The sequence below is a fragment of the Gymnodraco acuticeps genome, unplaced genomic scaffold, assembly GCF_902827175.1.
Source record: "Gymnodraco acuticeps unplaced genomic scaffold, fGymAcu1.1, whole genome shotgun sequence".
Taxonomy (NCBI): domain Eukaryota; kingdom Metazoa; phylum Chordata; class Actinopteri; order Perciformes; family Bathydraconidae; genus Gymnodraco; species Gymnodraco acuticeps.
In genome coordinates this window covers 439,192-452,167 of record NW_022990683.1, presented here as the reverse complement: position 1 = coordinate 452,167, position 12,976 = coordinate 439,192, and the positions used below count along the sequence as shown (strand labels likewise).

The 12,976-nt window shown below is 40.0% G+C and overlaps 1 protein-coding gene across 1 annotated transcript in view; it reads left to right on the top strand.

Moving 5' to 3' along the window:
* The first annotated feature begins 5,948 nt into the window (after positions 1–5,948).
* The window catches only part of bnc2 (basonuclin 2), a 166,028-nt gene continuing 159,000 nt past the window's right edge, over positions 5,949–12,976 (top strand). The window contains exon 1 of the mRNA XM_034230215.1: positions 5,949–6,609. Within this exon, the coding sequence (XP_034086106.1) occupies positions 6,607–6,609 (3 nt within the window). The 5' untranslated portion in view covers positions 5,949–6,606. The remainder of the gene's footprint in view (positions 6,610–12,976) is intronic.

The following is a 12,976-nucleotide window of genomic DNA, read 5'->3' as shown; positions in this document are numbered from 1 at the left end:
GAGATCCGTTTTTACCTATCCTCTCTTTCATCATCAAATGCGTATAATTTGGCCCTAGACACATGTAGTTGCTTACATGTTTTACACAGGCATGTTCCACCATGTTTTGACAGGGCCTACTGCTGCTCTTTCCTACGTGTGAAGCTGTATCTCCCCTTCAAGTGTTTGTTGTCTGTCCCAGTAATGACAGATTAATCCAGATCTTAGAGCATTTAAGGGCACATAAAAGGCAAATCTGTGGCAATATCACCAATGATGTACTTCCTTTTTCAAAAAGAAGGAAAAAAACATTTTCACACACTCACCTCAACCTCAAAATCATTATCTGATTTGAGTTCTTAATGTAAATGCTTTTATTAGATGTAAATATGTTTATTTTTTTGACTTCAAACAAAAAAAGGTTACAGTATATGGAATGTGATTTGAGTTCTGTTTTTACATGTATTGTGTCTATTTATCCAATAAAACTGTGTCTGGTGGCAGGATTACACTGGGCAAACGAGTCTGTAAATAATTGCCATCGAGATCAACATCTCTACCAAATCACACCATAAGCTTCTTTAAGTTCCTAAAGTGTCCATAACTAAATGTAAATTATTAAAATTGGGTTCAGCCAAATACATTGCAGTATTACATGCATATTGACATCCCACTCAACTTTCCTCATAGCTCACAATAAATATGAATGTATAAAAAGAAATAGTAAGTATAAATGTCCTAATTGGGTGATTATTAGTTGCTGAATAAAAGGCATGTAGAGTATAAGAATAATACATGTTAAGAAAATCCAACAAAGGCTATTTAAAATATGGTATTTTGATGACACATTTAACCTATATACAAACATGAAATGAATCATAGCTCAAGTCGCTGTTATGATCTGTTTAGTGTTTGGAAAGAGATGATGAGGTGATTAAACTCAATCATAGAAACAGACATACTCTGTTTATCAAAAATGATTTTCACCTTAAACACTGGTTTATGTGCAACACTATATGCCGCTTAAATAGATTGCGTAGTTGTTTTTCCAAGATGATGTGCCCTACCCAACTAAATGACATATGTTGTCACTACAATTGCACAGCATGGTTTAACTTCTTTACTAGATGCCACAGAATATGACTGACTCAGGTGTATCACTGCAAATGTAAACCAACCACTGTCTGAAGTTGTCTTTGTGGGCCTCCTGTGTCTAATTGCCCAACTGTTCAAATGTGAAGAGCCACCCCTTGGAACAAGACAGCTCTTGCATTGACAATCCCAATAAGCATGCTTGTCTCACTTCGGTTCTGCCTCAGCGGAATCACTGGGAAGTTCATGTGCTAGGCAGCATTTAATCTACCAGGGGAAGAAGGGACACAGAACTGTGATCATGCAAATGCAGCTGCATGAAAAATTCAAGAACCAAATGACAAGCCCTGGTGTGCCGATGCTGACAGAGGAAGGAAGAGAGGCACATCCCGGGGAAAAACATGACACTCCATGGAGAATTGTGAAAGCACAGTCTCCGCCTGCCGCCTCAGGTAAGTGGGGATATTGTCTGCATTAATGTGGCCTAGCTTTGATGCTTAGGGAAGAAAGAACTGCTGGGGATGACAATAGACACTAAAGAGTCACAAGTCCCCCGCTTTAAAGGAACATTGATTGTACAAATGCCATTTGGGATGTCAAACGTGCACAGTGTTTAGTAGAACATCCCCCCCGCTGCATGGAAATGAGACAGGCTCCAACATGTGGGTTCCAATACGTCTTTGAACACAGCCACTTTGTAACACGGCTGATGGCGCTATTTGTTGAGTGTCTAAGGTTTTCTTGTGGAATAGCATTAGATCACAAAAAGCTGTTATCCCACTGGTTGCCTTTTTGAAATGGGCCATGACAAATCTTTGAAATTGCTCACAAATTTTATGTCCAATTGCTGACATTTTGGAGCTTGTTTGCACAGATTTCTATTCAAGTGATGCCCCGAGGAGGGATATCATATCTCTCGCTGGCGTCCGTGGGAGAATCATCAGCCACTCTTGACCTCGAGCATGAGCCGTCCTCATGCTGAATCCTGTGAGACCTTGGACTGCCTTACAAAACCCCAGGACAGAGAAACCATTGATTACTTCTCCTCCCTCTATTCAGCCTTTAGACATACAATATCTGAGCACCTAAATCAGATATTTCTAGTTCAGAACCATCCTTCATCACAAACCTTACGCTCTGTCTTTGCCATCATGTGAATTCCTGTATGCATGTGATGTCACTGATTTGGCAAATCCCCCCCACATGCACAAGCCCCGATGAGATGACATGGACCTCTGTTTGACTCCCATCTGATGACCTTTTGGTCCTATCCTCAACAGGCAAGAGCCGTCATAAAGAAGGAATTGATCCACACAAGACCCACCGACTGCAGCACACACGTGCATGTGTTTGTGTGTATCCACAGTGCCATGAACCTCAGGGCCACGCTCACTCATGACTCAGTGACTCACCCAACTACTGTGCCATCCTAACCCCGATTAGCCCCCCAGGATGTGTGGGAATGTGGAGTCAGCCTATTTCCCTTGGGCTTCTACTAGAGAGCTTGTCCTTTGCTTGGTGAAAGGGTAAATTAAGGTAGTGAGGTTGTATTTAAGTTCATATTTCCCTTGTGTACGAGAGAGGAGACCAAGGACATGGGACATTGATCGCCCTGAGTAAATGTTGTCCAGTCGGAAAACAGCTATTAAATGAGAAAAGTATTGGTCTTACTTCCAACACCTGTGCTTCACACCCTATGAGATAGGAGAGATCAAAGTAAGAAATTAAGATATTGTATCTAGTTTTAAATTAAAACATCCAGAGGAAAACTGGAGATTTTTGGCCATGAAAATACATTTGACTTGACCTTATGGTTGCACATAACTTATCAAAGAGGCATTATCAAGTTACCATAAGTGGAACTGGTCTCAGCTTCTAAACATCAGTGGTACTGCTATTAAAGAAACACCATTTCAGCCATCAACTGCCTCCTGATTTGCAAAGAGAAATGACAGTATGATCCAGTTCTTTGAAAAAGCTCAACGGATCTTGGAAATGGTTAAACTGACCTTTGTACATGCTTTGCTAGTGACTGGAACTTAATGAACAGGAGGACCTCGGTGGATTTGATGGATCTGTGAATGCGGCGCAGCAGCTGATGGCCTTCCCAGGAGGTGGAACACTTCAGTAGCAGGTTCAATAGCTCATTACCATGCAGTCCCTCTGGATAATTAGTGAACAGTGGGATCCTGTCACAGGGACAAATAAACATGTACTCTCCTTCCCTATCAAGATGCCTTTACTGGTTCTAAAACCGTATACATTAATGTCAGTTTCTACTTTAATGGTATACTATAGAGCCCATCTGGTAGTTTTTTATTGGGCTGCTACTAATTTTAACACTAACATTTGAGTTTGTTTATTTAATGTTGGTTTGTTTTCTACATACTTGTGACACCAATATGTAAGGTTTGTGATATTTTACAGATTAAAAACCAACTTGCCTGTGTGCTTTGTTTTGACAAATGGAGATGCTGGTAATGTTTCTATCTCTGGATGGACTTAACAGGCTGCATATTGAAAGCACAATCACTTTCATTATGCATGCAAAACAGAATAAAATTGGCCTAAAATGGAATCTGAATCAGTGCCAAGATGACTGAATGATAAAGCAGCTGATACTGAGATAATAATTTTACTGAATCATGTGTGTTTGGGTTTTTTGTACTGAAATGTATTGTTACTTTTTTATTGACTGACTCCATTATATTATCAGCAATAAGAAAATATCACCCAATGATTTGCTTATGTACGTGCAATGCTCCATTTAAATAAGAGCAATTAGAACGCTTGATTAGTTTAATTGATCATTTAGTAACTTAACCAATATATTGTTATGATTTTGTGTGTGCTATAATCCTAAAATGCATTTCAACATGTTACTCTTCAAAGATGTACCTGAACAGGGTTTAATGGATTACTGCGGGCATGTTTTGAGGTTTCAGAATAGGCCCCTTTAACCTATCTTCCAGAAATAACATTTAGATGTTTCTCAATTTTGGGGCAAATATTTGCTCCCTATTCAATATAATGAAATGGAATCTTCAGTAGAATTTGTTTTTGTTTAAGGAAGTGCTTAATTTCCCCGCAGCAGGCAAGTCATATGGAGGTGGACGTGAGGTGCATAGTGTGCATAAAGGTAAAAGTAGGTTAACATCATGTTTTTTGTTGATTGATAACAAAATAAACAGGTCTTATGCACTTTGTGGTGTCTTTTGCTGTTTCAAGACCCGGATCTGTACGTAAACCATAACTTAATGCAACATTAAGTTATGGTTATTTTAAAGCGGACCTACAAATAACAACATTAACAATGATTTAGTTGCTGTGAGCACATATTGACTTTGAGGAGTAAAGTACTTGGACAGTAAAAAATAACATTTGTACTGTAGAATATGTTTATTACAAATATTTCCTCATTCAATTTCTCATTTTATTTAAAAAACAATTGTTCCACATGTATTTGTTCTATAGCGTGTTGTAAATGTAATTTATGGGAGATGTGATTGTACCCTGAGTTTAGATCCATACATTTTAACAACATACGTACATCTCAAAATTACCCTTTTTCTTTGTCAATATTAAGATAAAAGGATGTTTGACCCTGCTCATGCAGCCCACCCAATACAGAAGCACAACTGTTCAACGATAATGAACTAAAGAAACAGCTTGAAGCTGAAAAGAAAGTATGGCTATCCACACACCCACTATCATAACTATGCTATCGCACTTCTTGTGTGCATTGTAACATAGATTTCCACCTGATAGTTTAGCAAGATGCTTACAGCAAAGGCACAAAGGTCATGTTTTGCTTTGATTATCAGTTTGTGTCACATTACTCATCCACAGCCCCCGGTGTCTATATGTTTAATCAACACAGCTGAACAGAAAACACTTCCTGAGTGAAATTAAAGCAGCATCAAAGCATTTGAAGTCGACAGAAATGTTATAATCACCTAGGTTTTGTTTCCTTCTTATGGACAACCCTTTAAAGGCTTTTTGTTGTGTTGCTCACATAAGTATGTAATATCTCATTTAATTAGCAATAAGCCATCTGACAAACAGGCATATGGTCCTTGTTCTCCCACGGCCTTGGCCAAGGAATGAATAACATATCCTGGGACCCCAGGAGCTTGTTACCCTGGAATGAATTATACACAAGCCTAAACCCTGATCTATTATTTACCCCTTGACCAAACATGCAAGTGGGGCTCGCAGACGCTTGACTGGGATTCTGCTGCCTCTCTGAACCCAGTGGAGGAGCCAGGCTGAGGCAGTCACTCTGAGGAGCTGCATGTCTCTCTTTCTGCTCAGCTCTATCTTCAAACACACACATAACCACACACTCCTTCAACTCTTCACTCTTGAGATGTCTCAGTCAAATGTTGAGCAAATCCTCACAACAAGCGCACAATTAATCTTTAATGAGCGCACCCACTTCTGAGGGACACAAGTTAGGAAATCAGTGTCACATCCCTGCAGTACACACACAAACCATAAACTATTTCCAACTGCTGAAAACACGTGTTCGTGTGTGCACGCGCATGAGGAGTGCGTGTACTGTAGCTACCCCTGAGGGTAGGGAAAGTGAAAAAAGTGAACGTTTGCTTTATGCAAGAGAAATGCAGCTTGTTCCCCCTTAAGTTGCTGTAATACAGTTTACAAATTGAAACAGAAATTAAATTGCTTTACATTTATTTGTTGTTCTTTATTTGCCGTATAGATGCAGTTTCTTACAATATTATGTGGAAATGTAATTTTAACCACAATGCATCTGAACTAAATGCACACAGAGGGAAAATATCACTGATCTGTTGCTGTTTTTCAAGTGTTTCCATGGGCTGTAAATGCGGATCTCATTGCCGATTTCCTATCTTCAGGATGAGAATTGTTGGCACGTTTTTGTCGTTGACACTTCCTCCTGAGACATCACCGTAAATCTGCTCATTGGGCACAAACACTCCTTGGACCGACAGTCGCTCGGGTTACAGTCGCACGGCGTGTAAAACTCAGGTCTGAATCTACAGCACCTTCTCTCAGCCCGGACCGTCCGCAGCTCTGCGCTGACTCTGCAGAAGGAAACCATCGGGGGAGTGTATGAAGGCGTTTTTTAAGCGTTTTTCTCAAGGTATGACAAGCAGTTACAAGACGGCTTCTGGTTGTCAGCGATCCCTTCTGTTTCCTTCACTTCTTCGGTTTACGGTTTTGGGAAAAGAAGAGGGGACAAACTGTCGTGGTCGTGCGTTCCTCTCCGTGAGACCGACGCGTTTCCAAACGTCTTGACGCGCGTTTTTCTCAGAGAAGGACCCGGACACTGGTTCTCAGGATAAAAAGAGTGACTGTTGTATAGTAAAAACTGACATTAACGGCTAAGATACGTTTGTGAAAGAAACACCGACGTTGAATCACCTCACACTGCGCGCAGGATTGAAGAGGAGAAAGTTCCCCACTTGAGGGCGAAATCCGACTTTTTTGAGGACGCCAAGTTTGAAAAGTGCCAGGAGCCCCGGGGTCTTTCAGATACAACATGCAGCAATGGTAAATAACATTTTCCTGCTCCTGCTTACTCAATTTATTAAGTCCTAACACACCACTTTTATAAGTGAGTAACTTTTTTAAACCTCTGCACTGATCTGTTATTTGAACTCATCAGATTAGATACAAAGTCTTCCAGAGTACTTTATTTCCCTCTTGTTTCTGATTCTTATGACTCATCCACTGGATTTGTTAATACGTCTGCTTTCAAATGAAATTATTTCTTCTGCTGGTTGGGATCTTTTCTTTCTCTTCTATATGTGTCTTACAAAATCAATATGTGTGAGCATATACAGACACACTACAAAACGAGACCTAAAACCTTAATCTTCTGAACTAAGTTAATAAAGTATTACTTCACTTAATATAGTTTTCGTCACGCCTTGAAATAATTACTCAATTCTCTGCTCCCCAAAGGAGGATTCAAAACGTTTACATGACATTAGGGGGCAAACTCCAGATACAGAGTAAATCATTGTTTAATTGTTGATATTTACGTTGTAAGCAACTCTATGCTACCTGTAGATTCTGGCCTTCACATGTACAGACCCATGCAAACCACTGAATGATTCAAGGTCATTTACTGCAGTGTCTTCAGATAGCATTCACAGGGATGATAAAAATGTGTTGTCTGTTTATACTTAAATAAGAGTGAGCAGACTTAATTTCATAGCTGGCATCAACATTTGTCAAGTTATTTTTTTTAAGGCCTAAAATCCCTTTGCTGAAAACCCTGCTTCAGCTTTCAACAGGATTCCTCCTTTTCCTGTTTTTCTGTGACAATTTTATGATTTTTTAAAATGTATTTACTGTTTTTTTTCCCTGTTGAAATGTGCTCTGTTTATAGAAGTCTTTATCAGATATCATACAAAAACAGACAAGTTTGCCTGTGTTAGATTGCAAAGAAAAGCTTCAGGTAAATACATCGTGGCATTGTACGATGCTATTTTTGGAGCCTAAAAACACTACAATCTGACAGAATTCTTTGTTAAATAAATTTGATTTGAGGCCCTGTGCTGCGGTAACTATCCAGGAAAACTCTTTTGGTCAACGTGTGACAGTGAAACACAAGCAGAAGCACACCGAGGCATTTCATGTCAGGGTAAGACATTTCATTGTGGACATGAGAGCTTCAGGAGACAGGGAAGACGGAGGGAGAGGAGCAGAAAAAGAAAAAACAGTGAGAGAGAGATTGAGATGAATGGCCCCACTTAAAAGCAGCAGAAAAGTACCTACACACTTTCATCAGTGAGATGTGTGTGAGATTAATGTCTAGCACAGTATTTTGGCCTGGTCTTGAGTGTGTGTAAGGGATGTTTCATGAGCCTGAGCCGGTGCTGCTTCTACACTGAACAATGCCAATTTACATTCCTGGAGTGTCATTTCATTACTTTTATCTCCGTGCTGCTTTCTCCCTGCCAGGCCAGTCAGGGATCAGTGCAACTCAAATTGACTTTTTTACCGCACAAGTCACAGAAACTAAAATCCCTGTATTCCCATGTATGTGTTTGTTTCTGTTTCTCTTTTGTACGTCAGATAATTAAACACTTATTACGCTCTTATTGGCACAGAATAAGTGCTGGTGTGTTGCAGGAAAATACATAAAATAACAGCAGAAAAAGGTTGGAGAACAAAACATAATGAAGAAAATGTCGAGGTAAATGTCCTTGTTATGCACTGACTAGACTCAGCCTACAGCGCTGCTACGTGAGGTTAAAGAAAAAGTTAAAGTTGTCAGCGAGGCTGCAGCTAGGTCGTGATTCCTCTGGGTCTGTGGGAATCAGAGAGGGGAGAGTGTGTGAGAGGGTGTGTGTGTGCGGGGTGGGAGACAGTGGTTAGTCGGTTCAATAATCTGCTGGACAGGTAGGCCTGTGACGCCCCCCTTAGAGAGGCTGCTAATGAAGAGAAAGGCTGCTTAGTGGTGCTCCGCTCTGACCCCTCCACCCCCCCCCCCTGTCCCCCCTGCTGGCTTCCTCTGATTACTGCTCACATCCACAACTCTGCCCTCCTCTTCTTCCTCCACTCCATCCTCCACATTTCCCCTGATATTCTTAAACCCTGCCTCTTTATTTGAAAAGAATGGGGGCTAAGTGTATAAAGGGTGTCCTGATGACCCATTGGGATTTATATATGTTCTGCTCTTGTTTTTATTTGTGTATTCTTGTTAATGTCCATATTTTAGTGATTCATTTTCTACTTGGCCTTCTCGTTCACTTCAGACCCATTTTCTGAGTAATCTTAGTAAAGAGGAGGCTCTAATGTGAAGAGCTTAACTCCAGCAATGCGCAGGTGAAAGGAAATATGTGTTAGAGCAGGAAGAAAAAACAAACAAACATTTATTTTAGATGAAGGGAGAGATGTACTTTCACTCACTGCTGCAGGTCTCCCTTGAAAAAGAGATCATTGATCTCAATGGGATTTTACCTGGATAAATAAAGGTTTTGAATTTGAATTGAATTTAAATTTGACTCATGCTTACAGGTTTAGATTGGCAGCCTCAAAAACATCCAAGAGAGGTTCATGCTGCACCAAAAAGCCTCTGCTCCTCTCCATCTGTCCTCAGTCCCAATAATCTCTCGAGTAACCGCTAGTGTGTCTTGGCAGTGACAGAAAAGGTAATATTTTGAGAGGGGGAGTGGGGTCAGATACCTAGTGGTGGCTTGAGATGAAAATCTTGAACAAGATACGGTAACCCAAGCAGCAGGCTGCAGCGACTAAACAGAGACACTGTGAAATGTTCAAACAAATTGGATGGCAGGAGTCCTAATTTAATAAAGAGCATAGTGTGAGACATACTTGATTTAAAACAATATACATATAGTAGACATAATTACATTTGTTGTACCTCAGCACACAAAGCAAGAAACTAAATATTCACACACTTACACTTGTGAAAATTCTCCAGCGTCCTCCAAATACATGATTAAAATAAGTGAGTGTTCCTGTGATTCTTACGTCAAATAAAGTAGAAAAGGTAATGAATAGGGTTAACAGCTGTTATGAAATGTATATTTAAGATGTGTTTAGTTTTGTACTATCAATGATGTTAATATCTCTATAGTTTTATTGTACCTAAATGAATGTATTTTCTCTGTACTTTACATTACAATCTGGCTCTGTGCTCCAAGCTGTGTTTAAACTGTAAACTGATACGTGTACTTACATGTGTTAAATTTTTTGTATAATTTTGTTTTCTATGGGGTTCATTTCACATGCTAATCCTAACACTATCATATTTCTTAAGGAAGGAATCAGCGAAACTTTGGTCTTATTACGTGAACACACCCAGTGTGTGCAGAAGCCACACACTCCCTCGCTCTTTATTTGTTTAAAGTGAGAAATGATAGAACACATTTTGCACAGCTCCGCCTTTAGTAATACACCCTCCGCTGCATTTTTCACTCGTCCCAGACACGGTCATGATTCTTATATTTTCAGCTGTAATTTGGGGTGGCCTTAATTGATTCCGTCCAGAACTAATTACCGGCAACTGTGTAAAATAAACACTTCAGTGTCACTGGGTGGCAACTGTCCGATCGGTAGGGAAATTACATTTCACTTGTAATCCATACGTTCTGCAGCACGGCAGGAATATAATTCATGTCGACGCTATAGAAATACCAGAGACGCTGGACTTGTGTAACGAACAGGAGTATAGTTGTAACCAAATGGCTCAGTTGGGAGGTATAGGGTTATGTGGTATAATTTATATTTTATAGCTCCCTCCTGCACTGACTGCACTCCAGAATAAAGTTGTTCGATTTTGTTCCATGAACAGTGAGTGAGAAAATCTGGGATTTCGCTTTTGATGGAAACTCCAGATACCACTTTATTCCTTGCTTTCTTCTTGTATTTTTTATTTTCCTGTTGAGTCTCATTTCTTGCTTCCAGATAAAAAAGACACCTAACTGCTACAGTTACAATACAGAGTGTTTATGTGGATGTTGTTTGTGTGCTTTTTTGTGGGGGGGTCTGCATCAGTGGCCCATGCTTCAGTGATTCAAAAGGCATGGAAAGATATCCTCAGGCCATACAGAGTGATTTGATTAAAAGTGAATAATTTGCCCTAAAGGTGTCTTTTCTCTTCTCTCCCAAAAAGCTAGTGGAAGAAATCTGATATGACAAGATAAGTGGTGGCTCATGAAAAATTCCTGAGGACTGAGACGTAGCATGTTGACTTTGGAATTATTGCCCTAAGTGTCTAGTTCTTTGCTAGCAACTGTGCCTGACAATGTTATTTTTACCTGAGTTCATTCCCTGGGTTCTAAGTCCCGATTTATCTCGTTTAAAACCTATCCAAAGAATGGACCAAATACATTTCCTGATTCTTTGTTTACCTTACATCAAAGTATTCTTTAATTGTAAGGTACCAATTAGTGTTAAAAGAGAGTGGAATACCAGTTGGAAAGGAAAAAACGTCTCCTATAGTTGTAAGCAGGGTTTTTGGGCTTATACATTATACTTGGGGGGAGGGCGCTGACATTGCATGTAATTGCTCAGCCAATCAGGATAAGCCCAAAAATGTCTCAACTCAATACCGGTAGCAGAAATGTCCATCATAGCCAAGTGTACACATGTTTTAGTAACTGGAAAAGCAGTACAAGTGATATGATTACCTGCGTTCAACTGTGGGCCTGCTGATGCAAGCAATGCTTCCCTTCCTGATCCAATATTATCGTGGCAGCAGGTGATGTGTGCCAGGTTGCAGTGATGTCTGCCTGAGCACAGGGCAGGTAGGCTGCTTTTAGGACCACATATCGGGGCTTCCACTCCTTGTAAAGACCACTCCTGCACATAAAACATTGGTCTTTCCTGAATGACAAAAGCACAACATGAACATGTCATAATGTTAATTCACAGGAGTGATTTGGCCTGTTTGCAAGAGTGGACGGTGTGTTACTTTTATTTTTGTCCCTGAACAAATTAGCTGACATAACTTCAGGCAGTACCACGTAGGTTTTCTTCATTCTACTCAGCCATTAATACTTTAAGTATAATCTGAGTGGCTTCAAACTATCTTTGGCTAGGATTTGAAAGCTGGCTTCACTCTCTTTGGTAGAAAATACAGGCATCCTGCTCAAGTCAACTTGGCTTTCAAATCTGTACTTTTCACAGAGAAAATAATTTTATCTGAATATATTTATAATGTTTCAGGAATTAGATAACATGATTATATATTCTGTAACGTTTGACATTTTATCACAAGGGTTCATAGGCATTGACTCAAGTGGCAATTTGTGTTCTTTTTTGCCACTTTCTCATTGGCATTATTTTTTAGCACAAGATTGCAGCTTGATTGGAAGCAAAGAAGGAAATTGGGGGACAACTTTGTAATGTGGTACAGACACATGAGGACTGTGTCCTGTTTCCTACCGACAGCCAATATTTACCAAGACCACGTTTCTTCGTTCCTTGACCCGATAAAGGTCGCCTACCCTTAAAGAGGTAGTTATTTAACCAAAGCCACAATGTTTTTCTAACCTAACTAAGTATTTATTTGAAACCAAGCCATGCTCTTTTCCTTAGCCGTGATCAAGTTGTGTTTGTGACTGAACGTTAATCATACTGTTGTCACATCATAACATCTTCCCAACTGTGGCTTGTAACAGTTTTGGAAGACATTGACAGATGATGCTGTCTGGCATAGTGTCAGATCTAAAAAAAATAGCAAAGCTTATACACTAACTGAGAGTCCAGACTTTAAGCATGTTAAACAGTACCAGCGATGTAACCAATGTCCTCTCCACAACTGCTATTAATGCCTTAAGGTATAGTAAGCATCTACATTCATAGTGTTTTCAGTGTGTCTTGACCCTGTGGTCTGGCAGGAACACATGGATTAACTCTGAAGAACTGATTTGATGCAGTCTAATAGAAACCTCCTCCTCCAGTCTGCTACCACATGTTAAACCTGACCGTGACATTCCCATCTTTGAATCACTATCACTGTCTCAATCGACATTACTATTTCAAGGGGATATGGAGTTTCAGTTGATTATGATGAATATATTTTGCCATGCAATTCATCAAACCTGGATGACATGTTAGAAGTCCTTCCCAGTGATTGCTGGTGACAAACTTACTATTTACGGTGATAATCATAGTAATCAAGCAGTTTGAGGATGATGGGACTTAGTGTGTTTGTTTGGGCCTAAGTTCACTTTTCCTTTTTGAGAGAAACCTAAACTTGTGAAGGGCACATCTGTACAGTACGTGTGTGTATGCCTGTGTGCATATGATTGTGTATGTGAGTTTTCACATGCATCTGCGGCTGTGTGTTTTTGAAGCTGGGGGGAAATCTGCTGACAGGTAGTGTGTCAGAAGGGGGACAGTGGCGCTTTTGAGACAGACACAAGAGACGAGTCTCAGG